This window comes from Colobus angolensis, unplaced genomic scaffold, assembly GCF_000951035.1.
Source record: "Colobus angolensis palliatus isolate OR3802 unplaced genomic scaffold, Cang.pa_1.0 Scaffold212, whole genome shotgun sequence".
Taxonomy (NCBI): Eukaryota; Metazoa; Chordata; class Mammalia; order Primates; family Cercopithecidae; genus Colobus; species Colobus angolensis.
This window is the reverse complement of record NW_012115289.1, coordinates 673551-700289: the sequence shown is the minus strand read 5'-3', so window position 1 is coordinate 700289 and position 26739 is coordinate 673551. Positions and strand designations below refer to the sequence as shown.

At 36.1% G+C, this 26739-nt stretch overlaps 1 protein-coding gene across 2 annotated transcripts in view; it reads right to left on the bottom strand.

The window, feature by feature from the left end:
* Positions 1 to 26739, bottom strand: part of PDE4D (phosphodiesterase 4D, cAMP-specific) — a 1579839-nt gene that overhangs the window by 1209086 nt on the left and 344014 nt on the right. For both annotated transcript variants that reach the window (XM_011942896.1, XM_011942894.1), the window contains one exon: positions 14537 to 14667. In XM_011942896.1, coding sequence (XP_011798286.1) covers positions 14537 to 14578 — 42 coding nt within the window. In that variant the 5' untranslated portion in view covers positions 14579 to 14667. The remainder of the gene's footprint in view (positions 1 to 14536; positions 14668 to 26739) is intronic.

Genomic DNA, 26739 nt, shown 5'->3' with positions numbered 1-26739 from the left:
CCTAAATAATTATTGTTATTGTTATTAGTCACATTAACACACATACTAGACTTTGATTCCATCTGACATCTGGTATAATATATATATATTCACTCATTTAATTCTCAAAATATATATATGCATGTGTGTATATATATATATATAGTGTGTGAGTGTATATATATACACACACACATGTTGGCATTTGGCATAAATCCCTCCATAAATTTTGATCACAGAATATTGTATCAACCAAATTATTTTATAAGTGAATTTGAAATAGCATAACCTTATGCCAAGTACTTCAGTACACACACACACACACACACACACATACACACATAATATTTGAATGTATTCAGACTTCTGTGGGCAATACAAAAAACAAAACCATCTCCCCACATAACGATGGGACATTTAGAGCCCTTCCCAGTATTTCTGGGAAATTCCTCCAAAGGGACAGGTGCTTCACCAAGCCTAATTATCTGTCACAGCTTCCTCTGCACAGTTGTTCCAGTTCCACAGCCATCATTGCTTTCACTCTGCCCCCGCTATCTTTCTTCCCTGTTTTGTCTCTAGGAGGAACACAGCCCTTCTCTTCCCGTCTTGAGGCAAAATTGTTACAATGCTGTTGTGATTAGAAAAAGTTTAAAGAAAGGGTTGAGGGGGAAAAAAAAAAACAGAAAAATCTTTAAAACTGGTTACTAGAACTCATTCATTCTAATGAGACTTTAACTAGACCACCTTTGCTACGTGGACAATTGGTAGTCCCTCTTCCTAAGCCCTGTCCATGGCTCTATCTCTGCAGAACTTACTTGTATCTATTCACTTACCAGAGTCCTCCAAAGCACTGCCTCTCCCCAAACTTTATCTCTTCAGCAGTCAGGGGACAAGTTTAAAAATCCTAATACTTTATTATGCAAAAGAGTTTACCTTCCTTGTGATTTAGCAAAGGATAATAGGGATACCCAACAAGCTCCGTTCATAATTAAAATGTCTTCCTAAACAAAAAGTCCACTTTCTGTCATATTATAGAGTGCAAAAATATCTAGAGTTTACAATATAACATTGTTATCCAACGGTGAGGATAGCTCTAAATATAGATACTTGACTATAAATATGTTACAGTTTCTCTCCAGTAGGCACATGGTGTAACAGATATATTAGTGTGTAAGTCATGCCTATAGTTACATTTCTGTGACTCCAAGGTTTAGTGATCAAAGTAAGGAATTTGGAATCAGAAGAACTGAAGTACATCTAGGATTCACCATTACTAGTTGTGCAATCTTGGCTAACTCATTTAATCTAAGGCTCATAAAATGAGGATAAATATAACTGCCTTTCCTACCTGTAAGTTTTTATAAAGAAAAAAAAAAAAGAAAACAAGAAAATGTTGTAATGGTATATGAAAACTTAAAAGCATTTTGCAATCCTAAATAATTATTGTTATTCTTATTAGTCACATTAACACACATATTAGACTTTGATTCCATCTGACATCTGGTATAATAAATAATCTAACATTTCATCTAATCAGCCTTTGCTATAATTATTCCTCACAAATAATGAATTATGGATGATGGCTGTAATAGAAATTACACACACACACACACACACACACACACAATCAGGACCCATCTTATTATGAATTTAGTATTTAAAGGCTATCTTAAACTCTAATCAAAAGCAGTTGTGAAAAGATAGACTCAAAACACTTAGTACACTGTTAATAGGAAAAAATAGAGTTGCCACAGAAACAGATAATGGAGCAACAGTCAGCAGTTTCCACATATAATATATAATTTTACTACTTCTCACTACTTTGGCATATTTTAATAAGACCCATCTTGGGAAGAAAAAAAAAAAGGCGATCCCCAGGGCATTGGTGGAAAGGGAAGTCAACTTGTGATGAGAAGGACTCAGAAATATGTACCCCATAGATAACATGCAACAACACCTGTTGCTTGTTTAGATGTTGGGAGGGATGATGAGTCTGGAGCTGAGGAAGGTTCCCAGGGCTCTGTCTTAGGCAACTGGATAACTGGGGCAGTAAATATAATAGAAAATATTTAGAATATGTAGCAGTATGTTTAAAGATGAGGAAGAATAGTGGGTGGATCTAGTTTGGGAAATGTGTAGATGTTACGAATGTTCAGTAAGCACTTGGTTAGAGTCCTATGACTAAAACTAGAAATGTAAGCTGAATATGGAAATTGAAAGATAATCAAATAGAATACAGTTAAGACAGGAAAAGGGACATCTTACAATCTTTAAGATGTCTTCATACCTTAAAATATTACATGGGCCAATGACTGAATCCTGGGGAACAGCATTGATTAAGGAGCATGCAGCCTCAGAAGGAAATAACAATAACTACTAGGAAGAAAAGGATAAATACAAGAATTGTCAAAAGAGATATACATGGACAGGAGTGACAGAAAGGACTAGATGGTCTAGTTCATAGACCAAGGTAAAAAGGAGAGACAGAAGGGAGATGAGCTAAATTGCAATTGAGCCTATAGAGGGAAGAGGCAACTGACTAAGTTCTCTGAGGCAATAGAGGTGTTGGTCTTGAATAGAAGAAACAGCTTTACTCTCTCAGATTTGAAAAAGGAAGGACAAAATAAAATGAGGGTATAGGTGCATATTACTTTGGGGACATCAGAGAGAATAGGAACTAAAAAGTTCAGTCAGAAAAATTTAACTTCCTGTTTTAACTGTATTATTATTGGGTATAGAATTATGGGTTACTGGGTTTGTTTTTCGTTCAATACTTTAAAGATGTCATTCCTTTTTCATCTTGCTCGCAACGTTTCTGAGGAGAAATTTGCTGTAATTCTTATCCTTATTTGTCTTTAGGTAATTTATCATTCCCTCCCTCTGGTTGTCTTTAAGGTTTTCTCTATGTTTTTGATTTTTAGCAGTTTCAGTATAATATGCCTCTGCACATGTGTGTTTATTTTGGTATGTATCTTGCTTGTTATACTTGGAGATTTTGAATCTGTGATTTTGTGTCCATCATCAATTTTGGAAATTTTTCAGCAATTTTTTCTTCAAACATTTCTTCTACCTCTTTTTCTCTTTCCTCTCCTTCTGTCATATCAATTATGGATATGTCATGCCATTTAATATTGTATCAGAGTTCTTTGATGCTCTGTTATGTTCTTTCTTTCTCTCTTTTATTTCCACTCTTTTTTTCTGTTTGGGTAATTTCCACTGACTTATTTTCAAGTCCAGTAATTCTTTCCTTAGCTGTCTTAAGTCTACTAAAAAGCCCAAAGACATTTTTTATCTCTTTGACTATGTTTTTAATTTCTAGCATTTCCATTTGATTTTTCTTAGTTTTCATATCTCCTCTGAAATTACCTATCTGATCTCACATGTAGTCAATCTTTTCCATTAGAGCCTTTAAAATATTAATCATAGTTACTTTAAATTCCTTGTCTGATAATTTTTATATGTGTCCCATATATCACATGTTTGTGTGTATTATCTTTTTGGAGTGCTTTTTCTTGTCTTTTCATATACTCATAATATTTTGCTGAAAGCCGGATATCTTGTGTAGAATAGTAGATACTGAGATAGATATTTTTGGAGGCTTAAAGAGGAGTAGATTGTGAAATGACTTTGCCAGTTGTTATTTTCTTAATATTTGCTTCCCCTTTAGCTTTGGGTCTTTCCTTAATGCTGTGCCCTAAAGAGAATGTGTCTCTTGAATTTCTTCCATATTCAGCCATATTCCCATATTACTTTTACTCAACACTTGTTAGGCTGTTGGTAGCAGGCCAGGGAGGAAGGACATTCCTTGATGTTCTGATTAAGACTCAGGTAGGCAATGTGTACCTCTGTATCAGCAATGTGGCCTTCACAAGTGCTCCTGCAACGTTCTTCAATTGTTGTTCTAATCCTAGCATATATTCTGTACCCTACTCCTGGGGATAGAGCATTACTTTTTTTTCTTCCCCTCACCACGATCATTCTTCCTACTGCCACCATCACCAATGAATTTCCTCCAATTCCCTAAGACAAGGATTTTTTGCCATTCTCTTTGCCATTTAACTCTTTCATTCCACTGGGAAATGGTTGTGGTTTTGAAAGTGGCTGCTGTTCTCCCCAGTCTTTCCTGTGAGTGCCTGGTGGGTTTTGTGGAGGAAAAACCTGCTATAGGATGTACCCCCTATATCTGCCACCTCCAATGTGTCACATTTTCATGCTAGTCTATACTCAGCCTTTAGCAATTCATTAAAATGTTCAACTGAATCATCTTGCTGGTTTATATGACATCTGGTGGTGTCTGCCCAAGGAAAAACAAATGATGCCATCCTCTTTCTCTTTGCAGGTGCCTATCTCTTTCCAGATTCTGAGTTGTTTGATTGCCCTGCAACCTAAATTTGCTGGTGCATTTTTTTTTAATTAACGAATAGATAGTTTGTATAGCTTTTTCCTTACAGTAAGAATGAGAAAGACACTCTCTGAAGCTCTCTGCATCTCTGAGCTTAAATTAGAAGCTAGATAGTTTACTCTGGAATTTCTTAATTTACCAAAATAAAGAACTTGAGATTATTTACTGTGAGTCATAGAAATGATAAGGGTTTGGTGAGAATGATGATTGTTTGAATTTATTGATTTTTGCGTGTCTTTAAATATTTTTGTTGGAATGGGGGTACTCTTGGCTGATAGCTGATCCCAGTATTTTCTAAAGTCTTAATGAAAACATCTGGGAGTGTGGGACATGAAGTGTTATTTTAAAGGAAAAGGTGTCATTCCAGCTTTGAGGAAAGATTGTTCCTTTAGTTTGACAAAGGACTGGTTAAGATCCATGTCTGGAACATAGACGTTCCAGTCTAAATGCCTTTGCATAACGCTGTAAAAGGAGTTTTTGTTGTGGGCAGAGTTGTATCTTTGTAAATTATTATGTTTATTTGAACTTGGAATGAGGGGTCTCTCCTGAGTTTCCTGGAGTAAAGGGCCTGCAAACCATGTAGGATATGAGAAGAAAGGCATTTCACTGTGGGAAGATAAGCAAAGTAACAGTAACTAAGCAGAAAGGACTGGGTTTGTCCTTTAATGCCAGAAATGATTACTTTTTATATTCAGTCCTATGGTTTTCTTTTGACACTAAGATTTTTTTCCCATTATGTCCAGGACTCAGTAAAGTTTGGTTATATGTTACCACCTGGAACTAGTAAGTGAGGAAAGTGAGGAAGAAATAACACTGTCCACATTTGGCACAACAGTTCAGAGGTCTCTGTTAGTGCAAAAACAGACAGGTTTGGTACGACCACAGGTGAACTGCGGGGGTCAAAATGGTAGTTATCAGAAGAGAGCTGGTCGCTGGTCAAAGCGGCTGTCATTGGAATATAAAGCAAAAGGATTCAGATTTCTTCAAAGCACAACCATTCAAAATATTACAGCTCCTATCAGCAACATGTATGGGTAAAGTAAGAAGATTAATGTTTAAAGCAGCAAAAAATTTAAATAATTAATTCTCTGAGGTGCCAGTAAAATGAGGTTATTTTCAATTCCATCAGTTCTTAGAGGCAGTAAATGTCCAACAAACAGAGGCAGTGATTTTGCATACTTGGCAGAGATTTGATGAACTCAATTTATGAATCAGGATCCTATTTATACTTCGGGTGGAAAGGATAGTCATTTGTTAGGTTAAGAAGAACCTATTCTTTGACTGCAAGGTTCATAATGTGAAAAACTATTATTGAGCCTGTTATAAGAAGTACACAATCTTGGAAATACATTGTCATAGCCTTGGAAATACATTGGAAATACATTGTCACAGCCTTGGAGTTGAAAGAAATCTGTTCATTTATTTAATCTACTCGTCATTTACATCAGGTATAACTCCCAATGCCATCCCTCCCCACCCCCGATAATAGGCCTCGGTGTGTGATGTTCCCTTTCCCGAGTCCAATGTGATCTCATTGTTCAATTCCCACCTATGAGTGAGAACATGTGGTGTTTGGTTTTCTGTTCTTGTGATAGTCTGCTGTGGATGATGGTTTCCAGCTGCATCCATGTCCCTACAAAGGACACAAACTCATCCTTTTTTATGGCTGCATAGTGTTCCATGGTGTATATGTGCCACATTTTCTTAATCCAGTCTGTCACTGATGGACATTTGGGTTGATTCCAAGTCTTTGCTATTGTGAATAGTGCTGCAATAAACATACGTGCGCATGTGTCTTTATAGCAGCATGATTTATAATCCTTTGGGTATATACCTAGTAATGGGATGGCTGGGTCAAATGGTATTTCTTGTTCTAGATCCTTGAGGAATCGCCATACTGTTTTCCACAATGGTTGAACTAGTTTACAATCCCACCAACAGTATAAAAGTGTTCCTATTTCTCCACATCCTCTCCAGCACCTGTTGTTTCCTGACTTTTTAACAATTGCCATTCTAACTGGTGTGAGATGGTATCTCATTGTGGTTTTGATTTACATTTCTTTGATGGCCAGTGATGATGAGCTGGTACCATTCCTTTTGAAACTATTCCAATCAATAGAAAAAGAGAGAATCCTCCCTAACTCATTGTATGAGGCCAACATCATCCTGATACCAAAGCCTGGCACAGACACAACAAAAAAAGAGAATTTTAGACCAATATCCCTGATGAACATTGAAGCAGAAATCCTCAATAAAATATTAGCAAACCGAATCCAACAGCACATCAAAAAGCTTATCGACCATGATCAAGTGGGCTTCATCCCTAGGATGCAAGGCTGGTTCAACATATGCAAATCAATAAACGTAATCCAGCATATAAACAGAACCAAAGACAAAAACCACATGATTATCTCAATAGATTCAGAAAAGGCCTTTGACAAAATTCAACAGCCCTTCATGCTAAAAACTCTCAATAAATTTGGTATTGATGGAACGTATCTCAAAATAATAAGAGCTATTTATGACAAACCCACAGCCAGTATCATACTGAATGGGCAAAAACTGGAAGCATTCCCTTTGAAAACTGGCACAAGACAGGGATGCCCTCTCTCACCACTCCTATTCAACATAGTGTTAGAAGTTTTAACTTACATCTATTCTGAGTCACTTTTACCAACATCTAATTGCATTTTATGGTTGTTGTTTTCAATTCTCCCTTCCTGCATTAGGACAGTTTTCAGCATTGTTTCAGGAAATCAAAACATGTAAATGCTTTCCGAATAGATAACAATACTATCCACTCAAGGATATAGTCTTCTTTGACTACTTACCAATTATTTCATTTTCTTTGGGTAAGGAATGCATGTTCTGAATCCCTGCATGAGCATTTGCAAAGAAAAAAAAAAAAAGCAACTAGAATCTTTTACTTTTTCAGCCCTTATACGCAGACATGCTGGACATCTCCCATCTTTTCCTTCAATCCATTGTTTATTTTGGGACTATTGTTTCTGTGCAAAGTCTAGGTCTCTTTCGGTATGTTCAAATAGAACCCTGCTAGCAAATCAATGCTATGTAATGGTCTCTGCTAGAAAAATAAAAGTTGGACATTTAATAATATATTTAGGGGCATATAATAAGCAGAGATGACAACATTTAAAGCGTGTTGCTTCTTGTTTTAAGTTAATTTATAGAAAGGATTGTTTTCGTTGTGGTACTGTGGTGTTATCATTTGTTTTCAGTAATTTTAATACATTTAGCCAATATGATTTCATAAGCAAGATTCTCTGCAAATCTTAAAGCCCAACCTGGAAGTGAACTGGTGGTGTGTTAACTCTCTGAACTGCTGAGGTACCATTTGGTATACAGTTCCATGGGATGTAACTGTCATAGTTTGGTCAAATAGTTGGGAGGGCTTAACAAACATTGTAGATTGGATTAAATTCAGGATGTTGAGGGCTGCAAGTAGAGTCAAATCCTTACTACAGAAGCAATATTGCCAAAACAGAAGTCCAGACTACCGTAGTAGGAAGAATGGCAGTGGGAGGGGAATATGACCATAAAAAAGTTATAAGTTAAATGTCTTATTCCCAGTTCTTGTGCTCTAAGTGAGGCTGTATGCCTACCCCCATGTGTGTGGCATATGACATATCCTGGGTAATAGAAAGAACTAGAAAGCAGGGTCAGTGTGGCTTTAACTATATACCAACGAACCATTCTTGGCCTTGCTATCATGGCTCTTAATTTGCACAAGTTAGGGAAATTTGTGAACTGACAAGACTGACATTTTTCAACAATAAAAGTAAAGTTGTTACCTGCTCATTGATGGATTAATTCCATTTAGGAAAGTTTTAAGACTTAAAGGATTTGGTGTAGAAGTATAGAACACACTTGATTATTGTATAGCATTTTAAAAATGATTTTTGCTTGATGGCTTGGTTTGGATTTTTTGTTTGCTTTATTTTTTAATGTGATTTCAATGCTGTTTTTCTCATTTTACCTTTGAAAAAAATATGCTAGATATTGGAAGTGTTTGATAATAAATCTCATTACTTATGGTTTTCTTACTCCCACTTCTACCAAGACATAGATGCATAGATGCAAAGTCAGAACTATAACTCAGAGACAATTCCAGTTCTGCCCTTGAAAGTGCTGACCATGGGAAACAATATAAACACATCAATAATTTGAATTGAAGTCAGATTTTTAGCTTTCAAAACACTTGCCATTTCAATAGTGAAAAAAAGCTAAATAAAATTTTAAAACAGAGAATTACCTTCAGTTAAAAATAAGCAGCCATTATAAACATCTTTCTAGAGCAAATACTACTGACAGAAAACTCCATCAATTATGCTTTTCTTTAAAATTTCACTTTGTTATACAGAGATTTTGTCTGTAAGAATAATTTTTTAATATTCATTGTCAATGCAACAAGATTTATCTCCATTCTTTTATCTGTGTTGTTTACACTGGTAAGTACAATATATGCAATTATTTCTTGGACATAATCATTTGTAATTCAACTTCAACTTGAAATTGTCCAAAAATGAAATAGCAAACACATCACAATATAGACAAAAGTGGAGCTTTTTCCAAGATGACAATTTAATGATTGGCTTTGGCCACTAAAACAGTCATGTGACATGTGATTGATTTAAAGCAAATGGTTGCTGATCAGTCCCTATTCTTTCAGACCTTTCCTGTCATTCTCACATTTATTTATACTCTTGGCTATTCTTATAGCATTGTTGATTATCTGAGAAAAATTATTTTTACCCACTCTGAAATAATCTATGTTTCTGCAACAATGAGCATAATTGTCAATTATGGCACATTATTCACAGCTCAAAATATCCCTACTAAACAGGGTGCCCACGATGTGATGAAATGCAAGTACATAGAGACTTCAGAGAGATACAGAACTTCAGTCTTCCTCTAAAGAACTAAAGATTAAAATGGGATAGATTTAGGTGATCAGGGTTAGGGACACAGTAGTGAAATAATTTTAACAAATTATAAAAATTATAAATTTAGTTATCAGTTATGCTCTATGAGAAAGAATATGTATCTTACAATGGATACTCAGAGCCTAACACACAGTAGCCATTCAGTAAATATTTGTAGAACTTTGTAAAGAAGGAGAACAAGCGGGAAGGCAGCTATAAGCACCAAAGGAGTGAAATCTCTAAAACTACAACTTCTCATATCAATTTGTTGTGAATAAAGACACAAGCAGGAACTTGGTTTTGTTTTGTATTTTGTGCTTTCCAAAGGATTTTTACCTTATCTCCTCTGACGTTCTTTGGACCCTACTGAGTGAATACCAGTGAAAAAATCAGTTTCTACATCCTTAACTTTGTTAGGATTCTAAGCTGCAACAGCTTTGTCAATCTCGGAGCTTAGGTGTGGTTGAATATAGTAGAGAAATGAGGCCCATCTAGGAAGGAATTTGTTATTTTTACGTTAACCATACAAAAAAAAATACTCTACCTTATGGGGTAATTGTGAGGAAAAATGAATGCAGATAGCTCTGAAGTGCCACAACAAAATGTATCATCTTTTCCAAATTTATTTTTTAGCTGGCAACTCCAGGTGGACACTGAAATGCAGATAAAATGGCATAAATAACTCACCCTCGGTCATTAGGTGAGTGACTGCTTCTAAAAACTCAGAAATGTAAAGGTACAGATGGAAAAAAATACGTATCTTTTCTTAAGAATAAAATCACTTTAGTTTACAAAGTTTGTACAATATTTTTAAAATCTTCCATGAAAATAAGCAATTATCGGGAGCCTACTGTGAAAAATTTCACCAGATGGGCTCCTAGCCCCTGGACTCAAAACTGACAGCCTATTTAGGTGGGCTTTAAATTCATTATGGAAAAAATGTGACAGATACCCTATGTCTTCCAAACACAAAGGAGTTGTTTCCAGTTTTGAATTAACGCTGAACAACAATTCTATCAAAAAAGAACAGTTAACATCAATTAAAGACATCTGGTGAGTGACAAATTTATCCAAATGTAGAACATCCATAAGAATCCTAAGTCAAATAAAGGGCAATTTCATCAAGAAAATTAACAAATCCAAGTGAGTAGATGACATCTTGAATATCTTCAAACTGGTAGGAAGAAAATGATTCAGTGTACTAGAAAAGTGGGAATTTAATGCAAAAGGCTACAAGAAAGTTTAGAATTTAATACACAAGAAAATTTATTAATGAATAAGAATTAAAATGTATCTAGTTTATTCTCCAGATGAGAAGATTTATAAAACTTCATGAGTTTGGAGAATAACAGAGATATTGTAAAGAAAAAAAATGCTAAAAATTTTCGTTTAACTCCTGATTTTAAAATATATAATTACAACAAAAATTTTTTATATCCTGTTCTCTTGTCTGTACCTTTCCTTCCCTCCCCTGATTAGCTAAAAGCCAGTAAGAAAGCAGACATTAGCAGAGGGAAGAAGGGTAACTCAGATAGTTCTGAAATTTATAAACATCTGAAAAGTTAGATGGTCAATCCATTGATAGGATAACATACTTCAGAGACCTGTGTCATTGGATTTGATGTTAAGAAAGAACAATATAAAATAAGCAACTAAGAATAGTGAAGAAAGGGGAAAATCATTTACAGTAAAATTAAAATTAGCTCCTAGGTCTATGAAGAGATTATTAGACTTCAGAAATCATTGGTAAGAATATCCCTGACTTTTTAATGATTGCCATTCTAACTGGTGTGAGATGGTATCTCATTGTGGTTTTGATTTGCATTTCCCTGATGGCCAGTGATGATGAGCATTTTTAGCTGGAAACCATCATTCTTAGCAAACTATCACAAGAACAGAAAACCAAACACCGCATGTTCTCACTCATAGGTGGGAACTGACCAATGAGTTCACTTGGACTTGGGAAGGGGAACATCACACACTGGGGCCTATCATGGGGAGAGGGGAGGGGGGAGGGGGTAGGGATTGCATTGGGAGTTATACCTGATATAAATGACGAATTGATGGGTGCTGACGAGTTGATGGGTGCAGCACACCAACATGGCACAAGTATACATATGTAACAAACCTGCACGTTATGCACATGTACCCTAGAACTTAAAGTATAATAATAAAAAAAAAAGAATATCCCTAACATAAAATTTAGAAAATAAGAAATGAAGAGAAAGATGTTGACCAGATCATTTTCAGTGTTACCAAATTGGGAGAACATACAGATTCTAGTATGCTGGTCACTACCTTTGGGCTTAAACAAGACAGTGACTTATAAAAATCAATCATGCCTTAAGAATATCAAATTCACCTGAGGTCAGGAGTTTGAGACCAGCCGAACCAACATGGTGAAACCCTGTCTCTACTAAAAAGACAAAATTAGCTAGGTGTGGTGGCATATGCCTCTAATCCCAGCTACTCGGGAGGCTGAGGCAGGAGAATGGCGTGAACCCGGGAGGCGGAGCTTGCAGTGAGCCGAGATCTCGCCACTGCACTGAAGCCTGGGTGACAGAGCGAGACTCCATCTCAAAAAAAAAAAAATCAAACTCTCTTATGGACCAAATGTTTGCGTCCCCCTGAAATACATATATTGAAGCCCTAACCTCCACTGTGATGGTTTTTGGAGGTGGGGTCTTTGGGAGGTAATTAGGATTAGATGAATTCATGAAGGTGGGGCCATGATGATGGGACTAGTGACCTTAAAAGAAGCAGCAGCAGAGAGCTTACTTTCTCTCTCTGCCATGTGAGGACCCAGGAAAAAAGTAGCTTTCTGCAAGCCATGAGCAAACCAGGAAGAGAGCTCTTACCAGGAGCAAAATTGGTTGGCATTTTGATCTTGAACTTCCCAGCCTGCAGAATTGTGATAAAATACATTTCTGTTTAAGCTACCTAGTCTATGGTATATTGTAGCCCAAGCTGATTAATATACTCTCTTTGCCCTGATGCCTTGATTTTCTATTTATTTGGGAACTGGTCTTCAATTCAACTTATGAATGAGCACAACATGGCATAGAATCATAGAAATTTATAACTGGTAGGAAACAGAACTCTCACGTAGCTTAACCACCCATCTTATGCCTGATTTGTTTGAGCTGAAAAGTGACTAAATGGTCTTCCAAGATACACTGGAACCCCTCTCATGAGAAGAATTCACTAAATAAGGTGATCGTTTAAGGATGATCTTTTTTCTACCTCTTTTGTATGCCTTAAATTTTCACAATGAAAGATGCAAGACCTACAGAGAGGCATGTAGGGAGGAACAGAGACTGTTTTAAATTTCTAACATTTTCTTTGGATTTTCAAAGGTCATAATACCAAAGATAAAATCCTCAGATTCTAAAGAGAACTAATTCTTTAAACTTTCTTCATCAAAAGCAGGAAACATCTACCTCTAAGTCTACAATTTTGGATTATATTATGGCAAAAATGTTAAGCGTTGGAGGGTGACATGCTCAGACCAGAGCAAAATAAAATTTTATAGCCCTAAAGTGACAACTTCTAACTAGGCAATAAGTCTGGCTCTTTTTTCTGATAAACATTAACTTCTGCTTAGGATCATTTAATTAAGTGGAAGCATTTTCTTTATGCCAGTGGATTCTCAAGAAGCTACAAAGCAGTGAAATGAGAGTTCTACTGTTTACCTTGGACAAATGTAGGCCAACTCAGGTTCTCTTAATCTGGAACTTGACCGTTTCCACCAAGATAAAATTTTTTGCATTAAACAAATACAAATAGGAAATGTCCTAGCATCATTAAGTAGTCTCAGTTCCTTAAAGTCACGGCTCAGTTAATCATTTGCTTTTAGAATGTTTTCCTCCAAGAACAGGGAAATGTTTAATGACATATTTGTAATTATTCAAAATATTCTCCCTTTTGCCTTTGCACATCTTTTTCAGATCACATGTCTCTGAAATTCAATAAAAGAAAACATTATATGAATAGTTTGATTTCATATGTAATTTATAATAAGAAAACTCCATAAGAGTAAGATGTGTTTGCAGTTTGGTCATCTATTACAGTGAGTGACTGTATGATGATAAAAGGAATTCCAAGCTCAAAGCCAGGCCCCTTCTTTTATGCAATAATACATACAACCAAACACCAACCAGCAAAACACATAAATTTGAACAATCCCTCAGAGTTTGTTGAATTTACTTGGTTAGTTATTAAACACAGTATTCAGTCAAAGGATTGGCATATGCCTCAGCAAATCCTCATTTTTTAACAAACACAGTTAGGCATACTACACTTTATCTGCACATACTCATGCCTCACCCTTAAAAGCTGGATGGTAACTCCATAGAAAGGATGAAAGATGACCTTGGGCCATCACAATAGAATCACTGGTTATAACACAAAGTGTTTTCATACTAGAGAAATGTGTTTGCATTTGTGGTTTTTCTGATGCCTTCAAATGAATATTCCTACGTCACAACTACATCTGTTTGGATGCCTACCCCCTTGGGTAAATGAACAAAGGGATGTGTTCTTAGCACTTGCTTGATGGAAATTAACAATCGCTTTCATCCTTGCCTTGTGTAGCTTTCTTTGAGTTGCTCTATTTGCTTTTTGCCACGAGCTAATATAAATTTTAAAAGTATCATGACTGTGGTATCTTAAGAACGCTACGTAATTGGAAATAAGGTTTAACCTTCAGTAGAGCCCGAGGATGTTCACCTTAAAATGTTTAAAAAAAAAAAAAAGATAAAAGAAGTAATTAGATATATATGCTAGGATTGAAAGCTCATGGAAGGGAAGAACTTTCACAATGTTACTGGTTGAAGTACCTAATGACGTAAGTTTAATTTATGATTTTGGACATGCCCAGAAGGTTTCATATTCAAGACATAAATTCCCTATGTTTTGATTTTTAATCATATATTTTCTGCATGCACTCAAAAACTAGAGTGTTCAATATCAGGCTAGTAGACTTATATGAATGAATGGTAAGATATAAACTAGTTGAAAGAATTTTCATCAAATGCTAACCAGGCCACATAGACAAACAAGTCTTCGTTTGTTAATAAGCTGTGTACAGTCAGACAACTGAAAGTTAACTAAAGGTTTCCCACAAGCCTAATCATGATAGTAGAGTATTAAAATCCAAAACCAAAACTAAAATGTTATATGTACACATGTTTAGAAAACAAAAGTTACTTACACTTTTGCTCCGAGAAAGCAAATCACAGGTATTTCTTTTCATCGTGGTGTTTTAAGTAACTAAAATGGGAACTAGTGTTTCCAATGTCAATGCTCTCACTGCAAGTATCCACTCAAAAGCCAACTGGAATGCTGAAAAGAAAAGGAAGGAAATGTTTAATCAAGTATATGATTAACACATGCACTTTGAAATGCTCTTAGACTGGGACAGTAATTCTTAAATAATTCATCGGAACAGGCTAAAACGGTACTGTGTTTAAAACAATAAAAACATATAGACAAGCAACATTTCCAAAACAGTTTTTGTTAAATGTAAGTTAGAGATTTCAAGCACCATCTGTTTTCTATTAAATATTCAACTCTACCATTTTAGTAGCTGAAAAAAAAAAAAAAAAACCAGATATGGTAGCCATAACCTAAAGTTACATGTACAAAATGAAGATGCAAACTGAATTGTGTATATGTTGATTCTTGTTGGGACAGCTAGGGACTCGACAATTTTTCACTAAGGGATCACTAAGGTGATCCACTGCTGGAGGAATCTTACCTACATGTGAAGAAAAGAGCCCTCTGAGCAACTGAATCATTGCCTCTTGTTTCACTGACAATAATCAATAGTACCTTAAAGCCAATCCAATAACTCTTCAGTAAATTTAGTGAGTTCCCTACCCTTTTAGTTCAAAGTGGTTGTAAGGAATACTTGAGAAGATGAGAACAAAAAGTATAAGCAATAACTGTTAAGTAGTAACTGTTATTTCAAGGAATCTTCCAGAGTAATTGTCACTTGAATGACATTGATATCCTCATTATCTAACAAATCTTTGCTTTCTCCTAGACACTACAATGGAGATTCTTCATTTTCAGTTTTGAAGATAGAACAAATCGAATAGCTGTACGTATTGTTTTCATTTACGATATTCTTTTACATCAGGACACAACCTACATATTTATAGGGTATATTTGCATGTGGGCTGAAGTGCTTTCAGGGAAAGAACTTACTATAAGGGAAAGAGGATAAAAGGCCTGATCAAACCACAAAAACTCTGATATTGCAAGTTTAGGCTAATATTGTAGGTGTAGACTGATGCTAACAGTGGCATGTAGTTCTATCATTTGAGTTTGTTCTAAGCTTCTCAAAAAACATGTGTCTGAGACTTAAGGAAAAGAGTAACAGTGGTGAAGGTCTGAAGGAGCTGGTTTTGCTGAAATGATTGAAAAATATTAAAGTACAAAGTAGTATGAATTATACATTTAAAAGATGAAAAACAAAGTAACTATGTATCATTTAAAAAAAAAAAAAAAAACCATACAAAATGAAAACAGAGAAGCCTGCAGGGAACACAGCCTTTTTAAAGGCTGAAAATACTTTTGTTGGGAATATATGTGAGTCACCCTCTCAAGTCTTCTCAAAATAAAACGAAGACACTTTGCGGGAGGTTAGAGGTCCCATAACAGCAAAGTAGAGGTAGAAACAGAGAAATAAAGTTCACTGCAGCTAAGAACATATCTAGATGCAACTTGGGGACTCAAAGGCAAACAATGGACAAAGCCTTCTTCCAAGGTTGATAGAAATGCTTGCCTGAAGATTAAAGAAAAATGCACAATCAAATGTGAGTTGCTAAGATAAATACTGTTTCTCTGAGTGTGTATGGAATTTTTCTAAAGGAGTAGGATTTGAAGGGAGGAGCTGATCCACAAATGGAAAGTTCTCAGCTAGTACACCTCCAGGAATTGAATCACCTTTACAAATTAGCATCCTATAGGTCCCAGAAAATGTGGAATTATGTTACTCATTTAATTTAGGAATTGAACAGAAATAATACAAACTGTGAACAAAATATTACATATCTAGGGAGAAAAAAATTTAGATAACAGCTGTGGGAAGCTTACATATTATCAGAGAAAAACTTATTCAAAATATTTATTTATTCATCCAGTATTTAATGAGTAGCCTTAGGGACAACTATGGAATAGTTGTCCTACTGGGCTAGTGACTCAGTAGTAACAAATCAGTCAAATCAGATAAATAATGTATTTGACCTGATAAGCTTTGCTGAATTAACCAGGTTTTTAAAAAATTTGCCTTGAAATCATTTAAAGACCATCATTAGCAGATATTTTCCTGTGGGAAATTAGAACTTACAGAAACTTCAATAGGTAAAGAGATTCAGTTGAAAACTGACTGCTGATGGAATAGCTCTTCTCACCCTGTATAGCTAGGAGGCACCTAGCCTTACTGAAAGAGTATAGACTTTGGAACCAGATAGGTATAGATTGGAATTTCAGCTTTCCACTGGCATTCTATGTAGCTTTTAGGTACATTATTTGATTTATCTGAAATTTTTCCAGTTCTGCAAAAGAAAGATAGTAATACACATATGTGTTTTCAAAATAAATGAAGTAAAAAGCATTGTCTAGGAGAATGCTTGGCTCATAGGAGGTATTTGGATCTCATCATCATCATCATATATTTATCATCATCCATCATCACTACCTTCTTATTCTCTTAGTATCAAATAGCAAGCAACACCAGCCCATTCTTATTTTTTCTCCTATAAATGCTAACCTCTCTCTAATAATACATATGTTGGCAGATCTATTTTATACTAACCAGTATGAATAACCTATCAGTTAAAGGTCCAGGAGTAAACAGACAGCATACTTATATTAGGATAATTTACAGCAGGTTCAACAAACAGACTCTTTAAGGAGATGTTGGTAGGGTAGAGGAATCCACAAAGGATGGCACAGTACTTGGAACTAGCAATAGCAAAGTTTTCACCCTAAGAGGGATTGGTTGCCCATACCTAGGAAAAAGCATCACCCGGAATGGGCTGCCTTTAAAATGGAAGTTGCTCTCTGGGACACAGCTAGCCTCGGGTCTCCCTAAAAGGAAGGAGATAAGAAGATGCACGCAGTCTCATTTTCCTTTCTCCATCTGTCTCCTGCTAGGACTCCCCACTAGCCAAATGCAAGCAAGCGGGAGGGCAAAGGAGGAAGATGTACATCTCACTGGTCAACCTTCCAGGGTACAAAGCCCCTCAAGGTAGGGCAGGGAGGATAGTGGAGATGGAGAGGAAATGGTAGATGCACTCTGCAGTCTATGAAGAGGATTGCATGTTCTGCCACCACATTTATCCTTAAAAACATCTGTAATTTATCCTTAAACTTTCCAATAATCCTGTGAGGTAGACATTGTCAACATGTTATCCCATGGCACAAAAGAGGAAATCAGAACCAACAAATGAAGGAAATTGCCCAGGAAATGGCAGAACCAGGATTCACACCTGACTGATCTGCCTCAAAAGTCCACGTTTTTGTCTACTCTTCCGTAGTGCTTTGCTGCCAATAGCATGAACCAGTGCATCTTAATTATGAACAACTGGTAACCTCTGCAAAAATCAAAGCTGCGCCTAAACTAAAAAATGTTTGATGAAAAGGTTGACTCTCAGGAAGGCATTTATCCTAGTTCCTACAAGTTTCTCTCTCAGCAAAGATAATGTGGTTAGACTGCAGAAAGCTTTCTTCCTCCAGGTGCACTAAAAAGAAAGTCAGGCAAGAGAATACTCACACGTGCAATTTCATTACGATAGGAGTTTCCACATAAAGTTAATTAGAAAGAAGGAAGAGTCGGCTCCTTCAGGGAGAACACTTTAGAAATAAAAATGAAGAGAGGAGGTAGATAAGACAGATAGTGCTGGAATATTCAGAGATGGAATTAGAGATGGAGCACCTGTATACATTTTGCTGTGTCGACGCAAAGGGAATTAAGACAGGTTCTATCCTAGAGATTAAAGATTTATATAGCAGAAAATGTCTTGAACTGGTCATCAGATGACGTAAGTTCTACTTTCATTGCTATGTCATATACACAAACTGTTTAGTATTAGGAAAATCCTTTCCCTTTTTTCTCTTGTATCTCCACAACCCACCTCACAGCACTGTTATGGGGATTAATCAGACAATATCTCAGAAAAAATTCTGGGGACTTTAAGTTCCCTGCAAATATAAATTTATGTATTGAAACAGCAAATGTCCCCATACATAATGACACCCTTAAATATAAGAATGAAAAGGGGTTCCAATCATCCACAAATATTAGAGAAGCTACTGAACAGGACATATTTTATATATTTAAGAAGAATTCTTTATTCCCCTCTTTTTGAACTAACATTTTTTTTCTTCTATACAGTAAGTCAGTTCATGTAGTAACTGCTGAAATATAAAGTCACTCAGATGCATTGCTTTTAAAAAGTTTATTGAGCACCTTATATGTGTCAGGCACAGTACTAAGCCCTCAGATAAACAACAAACTTTCTTGATGCAAAGGGAAAGAATTGTTTGGGTGCAGTTGCCTATGAGTGATCAAGGTGTAATGTATTAGCTCTGTCTCGAACTTACTGTTGTCTCCAACTCATCAAAAGGTAGATTTTTCTAGGACTGCATAAAGTAGACATAAAAATGAAACCAAACTTGGCAGTTTCTTCCCTTGATCAGATTCTAATCTAAATGAAGAATGAATGTATGTGGCATGGATAAGAAGGGAAGTTTGATCACAATCAAAGACAACTCCAAAGGAATATAATAAAAACAGGCTTAATTTATCCAGGTTTACTCACCAAAGTATCTGCAGGAAAGAAATTAGGAGGAGGCAATGCAATAATTAAATACTTTAAAAGTTTTTTTTTTAAAAAAAGAAAGAAACATACAAGGATGGAAAAACAGATTTTTTCATGGGAATGTTTGAATTATTGCCTTGGGCTCTTAAATGTCCACTAATTTGCTCTCTACACACGTAAGATAGATAATGTGAACATCTGCTTCAGTTGGCCCTCTGCTACATTAGTGGCAGAAACAAGGGAAGAAAGTTCCAGATATCTCCTCATACCTTCTAAAATTGTGAATTAAAAGAAAGGACTTCTTATTCCAGATCTAAAGATGACAATAGTTATTTCCTGCTATTTACGTTTTCTCTAGGGTGCTCTTTATCTGAAGCTATGCTTTATCTGAGCTCCTGCTACAGGCTATAGAATCTGAGATGTAGAAAGAGCGTAGGATACAAATAGGGTAATTGAAGTGTAGGGAACATAAGCAGTCTGCCTAAGGTCATAGGACTGCCTGGGACAACACAATAATGAGAGGACCCTGTATTTCATGCCCAGTCCTGTGTCCAGCTGATGATACTGCCCTGTGCGTGGCTTTTCCTAAAACTAGTTTCATCTGTCAACCCAGATGTATCTTGTAGTCTTCCCAGCAGAGTTTAACATCTTGAAATGTGCCAAAGTCAGTGCAATCTACCTGTAACCACAAGGATGGCCTTGTATAATCAGATGTAGCTTATGCTCAGTAGGAACTCCAGAGTGATGTGTTTCAACTAGAAGAGTCAAGTGATCTGTGATTTGCATACTTAATTTGGCCTTAGCTCACATCCTATCTCCCAACACCAGCTCTCTACCCTCGTCAGGCTGGTCTCATCTCTGCAGCACCTGAGACATGTCCATTTCTACCTCTTAGCCTTAGATTCATGCCCTTTAATTGTTGTTTCTTTCATTTTACGGAACTCTTTCCATTCAAAGTCCAGCAAAAGCCCTTATTTCTAATAACAACTTGCCCTGCTGCTCCAAGTCACATAGATTTCTACTGACTCTGAAGTCAAATAACAAAAAGTATGTTGTACCACAAACTTGTCTACTAGCTAACATTTTTTTCAATAATTGTTGTATGGGTTTAATCTCCTTCAACTGAGGCTTTGATGTGGTTTGACTGTGTCCCTACCCAAAATCTCATCTTGAATTGTAATCCCTATAATCCCCAGGTGACAAGGGAGAAACCAAATGGAGGTAATGGAATCATGGAGGCTTTTTTCCCCATGCTGATCTCATGATAGTGAGTGAGTTCCAACGAGATCTGATGGTTTTATAAGTATTTGGTAGTTCCTTCTGTGTTCATTCTCCATCCTGCCTCCTTGTGAAGAAAGTGCCTTGCTTCCCCTTTGCGTTTCAACATGATTGTAAGTTTCCTGAGACTTCCCCAGCCATGCAGAACTGTGAGCCAATTAAACCTCTTATCTTTATAAATTACCCAGTCTTGAGCAGTTCTTTATAGTAGTATGAAAACGAACTAATAATACAGGGTTGAATACGGTACATTGTAAAGTCTCTTCCACACTGCAAGTTGTATGATTAAAAAATATAACTTCTACCAGGCACGGTGGCTCATGCCTGTCATCCCAGCACTTTGGGAGGCCAAGGCAGGTAGTTCACCTGAGGTCAGGAGTTTGAGAACAACCTGGCCAACACGGTGAAACCCTGTCTCCATTAAAAAAAAATACAAAAATTAGCTGGGCATGGTGGCAGGCATCTGTAATCCAGCTACTCAAGAGGCTGAGGTAGGAGAATCACTTGAGCCCAGGAGGCAGAGGTTGCAGTGAGCTGAGATCACACCATTGCACTCCAGGCTGGGGTGGCAGAGTGAGACTCCATCTCAAAAAAAAAAAAAAAATAGAAAAAAAATATATATATATATTTAAGTTTGAAAGAATTCATTATCATTATTTTGCCTTTGCCATAGTATTAATATGTAACATAACATTGTACCACTTACAAAATATATTAAAAATTTGAGGTATCAGTCTATAAAAATGAACATTTTAATTAATAAGTAGAAATTTTGCAAAAGTGGAAATAAAATTATATCAAAATGTGGGATATATTCAATCTCACTATGAATGAAATGAAAATTAAAATCTCAATATTTGTTTGTCTTGCTTAAAAATTATTTTACTTCTTAAAAATAAAATAGTGTGTATATAATTAGATATGCATTTCATATATTACTCATCAGCTTTCCAAATGACCTAAGTCTTTGGATGGGAATTTGATAATACATACCAAAAGCTTTAATGGTATTATACACTTTTATATCATAATTCAGGAAGTAACTTGAAATATGGAAAGTGCTTTGTATGCAGAAGCCTTCTAGCAGTACCACTTAAAATAATGAAAATCTGGAAACAATTTAGATGTCAAATAGTAAAGGAATTGCTAAATAAAATATGAGAAACTTCATGATGTACTATGTAACTAAAATCACATATTTTGCAAGATATTTCAATTACATGACAAAATGCTTATGTTGTAATATTAAGTGAAAAAGTAGGATTAAAGTTGTATGTGTAGGATTATCCTATAAAAAGTTATGCACAGAGAAAAGACTTTAAAATTTAGCAAAATATTAGTAGTTATATGTAGGTACAGTATTATTGGTAGTTCTGTCTCGTTTCTGTGTTTCTTGGCTTCTCAAATTTTCAATCCTTAGAAAAAAATACTTAAAAGTCGGATTAAAAGAAAGTATTTGAGAGAATACAAAACAAGTTACTCGTCTCTTCTTACTTCAGACTATATACAAAAGTGCTAGTTTTTGTTCGTGGAATTGTTAGACTGCTTTCTCATTTGTTTGTGTTTGAGTACTCGAGTTTGCTATTTCATACCCAGTGTGAGACTTTGTTTTTTGGGAATCTATAGACCAGAGAAAAGCCCCGTTGGAAAATAGATGGCTAAAATTAAGTTCTCTCTCCCTGATTCTGCTATCTTCGTCCTCCATTTGGGTGTCAATTAACTTATCTCTTTCTTTCAGATCTAGTAATGGTGTCTATAAAAGGAACTCTTCAGGCTCCACTTCACCTAGGAAATCAATCAGTTGTTGAGGCCTCCCTGCCTGTGCTAGTTTCTGGGAATGCAAAATGCATGGAACATGAGACAAATGCAAATGAACAACTGAATCAGCAAGCAAGAGATTTGGGTTTTATAGGATCAACAGGAGCTCAATCTACAAAATAGATTCATATTATTATAAGGTAGAAAATAAATGCAATGTAGGTAGAAAAAGCTGTCACAATTTTCAAGAAAAATATTTTTAAAATAATAAGTTAACAATAGTGTTCTTTACCTAGATTTAGTTTCAACAAGCTTTGTTCCCTTTCAACTATTTGAGCCTCTTAATGTCTCTCTGAATATCCCATCAAAAATTATGCCTCAGCTTCCTTCTTTACCCAGCTTACTCTCCCTTACCTCCTTTCCCCCTGTCTGAGAGGATGAGTGAGGTGTTTCTCCTCCTATGAGAAGTCCTGTCTTCTTCCTATGCCTGTCTTTCCTCCCCTATCTGTTCTAATTCTAACTGGCTCTCTCCCCTCAAGATCTAAATACTCTCTTGAGTCTCTCCTCTTGCAAAAAGCAAATCATCCTTATAACCCTATGTTCTCTCTCTTCCAGATATCATTCTCTTTCTCTTCAAAATCAAGTTATTTGAAAAAATGTCTATTAACTTTCTTTACCTCCTTATTCCCACCGTTTACCCCTCAACCCAATGCAAGCAAGTTTTACTCCTTCCACACTTAAACTACTTTCTCCAAAGATCCTAGATCTCCATTTTACAAAATCTAATAAACTCTTCACAAATTATCTGACTAGAGCTCTCTATAATCACATTGTTTTTGCTTCTAGAAACTCCCTCTTCCTCTGTCTTCTGCTGGTTCTCCAACCAACTGCTCAACTTCTTCTACTTCATGGGGTCTTCTTATTTTGTCCACATCTAAAATATGGGTGATACCATTGCTATCATTTTTATCAGCATTTCCCAAATGTGACTGCATATTAAAATTAGCTAGGGAATGCCATAAAATGCAGATGGCTAACTCTCCTCCAATGAATCAGAACTTTGAGGAGAGGTACTCAGGAATCTACTTTTGGCCAATACCCCAGATAATAATCATGAAGGATGAAGAGCACCACCACTTTGATTGGCACTTGGGAGCCTCTGTTCTAGATTATATTTCTTGAAAATCCACTAATTTTCATTGTTTTTGCTGCCATGTGTATACTTTAACCCCCCACATACATATCTCATACACTGAGAGGGGTCTACCACTACTACAGTCTTCCGGAGTTTTATCTACACAAATTCAGGCACTTTCTAATGTTCTTCTTGTCACCAACACTGCCTACTTCAAGTCCACCTTAAAATCTATCAATTTATGCTGTAGGGGATAGCTGCCTATTTCTGCTTCAAGACTCAACTCAGGTGTCATCTCCCCCGGAAGAGTTTCCTGATTCTCCCAATATCCCAGCCCCATTCCCACTGCCAGCCTGACCTAATATCCCTTTTTACTCCCTCCATAATGCCTCCTGAATGCCTCCCACAGTATATTTGTCAAATTACATCAAAATGATCTGTTTAATTGTACGTCACTGACAACCTTGCCCTGGACTCTAAGTCCCTTGAGGTTAGAAAACATTTCATGTTTATATATATAATCACAACATAAAATATACTTAGTAAATGTATACTGATCTCTGCTGAATTGAAAGAGAATTATGAGAAGAAAAGCACATTTTGTCTCCAGACTGAAAAGAATCAAATCATTTCCTTTGTAGTTTATGCCCATATAAAACCATCATTCTATTCCCTTCTCTTCCTCCAAAATGATAACAGCAAACTCTTTTACTAATTTATTCACCAGACATTTACTGGACACTTCTGGTATGCAATGAACTGTGCTCTAGGGTCCAGGGATGCAGAGATAAATATGATAAAAATCTGTCTCCACATGGAACTCTAAGTCTAGTGGGGGACAGAGACAAATAACACAATATACTAACTACTCTGACAGAATCTCAGAATAGCTGGTGTGGGACCCCAGAGGAGGCAGCAAGTGATTCATACACCTAATGGCTTCAAAGCCTGTTCCAAGTTATTCTGCTCTTGTGAACACTTCTCTTTAAGTTATTCAAATGCCATTTCATATACTGATATTTTCCCCCACGTAGAGGAAAAGGAAGATGAAGGTAGACATTGACGGTTCCTTTTATCTCCTTTGTGCGTCTAGTCAGAACTTTGTCCCTGCAGAAAAGGCGTCTGTAGAATTCCACACCTATAAAGTATGCTATAAATGACCATTGAATGAATAATATGCAGGTGGTCACACTTACGTAAGAGAACACAAACCACTTTCAATTTCAGTACAAATTTATTACAAAATAAATGACATTTTTGGAAATAAAAGCATATCATTTGGCTCCCCAAATAGCCTAATTCTTCACTCCCAAGGGTATGGAAATGCCAGAGTACCCACTCTTTCAATGCTCACCTTGACCAATATTTCAAAATGGCACAGCTCAGTCATTGAGCTGTAAATTAATTACTTTCCTCTGAGGATTCCATGCTTTTTGGTCTTTCCCCCAACCTAAAATAATTTCAGCTCTCTAAAACACAAATCTCCACCCTAATTAAAAGTCCAGGGACATTCTCATTAATATCTCATAAATGTAGGGTTTGTTGCTTGATAATACTTTGCTTTGGTGTTAGCCTCCCACAGCAGAGAAGAAAGTTACAACAAATGCTTTCTTTTAGCAACTTTTCTAGCCATACACCCTCCCACTGCCTCATTATGGTGCCCTTCCTGCCTGGGTAGTGGGAGGTATCTAGAGCAGTTTTGTCCTGTGAATCATAGGACAGCATGGTTCGTAGTTTGCTGGCCTGAGGCCCAATGTGGAATGAGCCTCTGAGATGTGTCATCATCAGCTTGACTATAACAGATCCATTGAGAGCCTCAGGATAAAATTCTCTGAGTCACCATGAGGAAAATAAAATGATAGCAAGATGATCCCCATAAAATCTCTGGTGCAAGCTGCTTACTATCTACAAAGAAAAGTGGAGTTCATCAAGGCATTGAGCCTTTTATTCTTTATAATGTTTTTCTGTCCCATATTAAAGTAAAATCTGCTGTTTGAATACTTGTAAATTTGAGAAGTTTTAGAAATGGCATTTCACTGAGGGTTGTAGAATGTATGCAGAGACTACGGTCTACAAATCATTAATTACAAATCATAGTCTGTACTTTGTATCACGAGACCAACTCGGTTCTAAAACATGAACCATTCTGCCTCTCTAGCAAAAATAAGATAGATGATAGATAGATAGATAGATAGATAGATAGATAGATAGATAGATAGACAGATAGACAGACAGGAATAGGTAGCTGAAAGAGAAAAGGAAAGGTGAGAGTGAGAAATAGTGAGAAATTGAGAAAGAGAATCCATGCTATAGATCCTGCATTCTATTATGTGTAGCTTTCTCAATCTGAACTATAGAACCAAAATTATTATCTCTGGGTAATTATGAGTCAGATACCTTCAGAAGTTCCTTTTTAAAATCAACATACCCCTTGGTTCTTTAGTTGCTTCTATTTAATCAATCAGCAATGAATTCTAATTTTTATTTTCCCATGAAATCTACTGTGAATAGCCTCCTTAAGAAAAAAAAGTGAATTATTTTAAGACCTAATAATACTCTTGGTTTAGATTATTTGGGACACAATGAGAATTTAAATAAAACAAACCAGAGTCAAAGTAAAGATAAAAGAGACAAAAGAGGAATTGGTAGAGCATCATGCAGATCTTCCTTGAGGTAGGTACATAAAAGTTATTCTAATGGGGCTTCAGTAGAACAACTTTTATCCTAGCACCAAGTAAGTCAGGAAGTACCCTTAAGCTATCATTTCTCCCTAATTAACAAGTGCTACCCAAGGAGTCATTGCCTGCAGACTGTACAACCAGAAGAAAATCAAGGCATAAAATGAAGAACTTAATGTTAATTAAAAGAAACATAAACAAGGAAAATAACACAGCCAAGAAACCAAAGACTATGAGTAGAAACCAAAACCTCTCAGCCCTCTGTCTCTTAGGAACCAACAGCCCATTAGCATCCTTGCAAGGGAATGAGCCCACTGTGGTGGAGTCATTAACACCCACAAATTGAAAACTGTCCATGCCCCTTAGTTTGGAGCAAATTTCTAACCAATGATAAAGAGCAGTTGGCTTTTTGACATTAAAAATAAAATAGCAGAAAAAAATTGGGGCAAAGAATTTGTTTTTTTTTTTCTTTTCAGAGTTTTACCGTTTTATCAATTTATATAGACATTAAAAATAACAAGAAACAAAACCAAGATCTAGTAGAGCATAAATTATAATATTTTTCTGCCAATAGAGAATCATTTTCAATATACTCTTTTTCTTTCATAGTCAGTGTATATATGGTAGATAAAATAAACTCAGCTCCTTCAGCGTAGTACCTTGTTTTAACTGCTTTCGTTCTTAAGGAGATATTTTTTTCTCACCCCATTATAAAACAAGAACTCTAAGATATCTC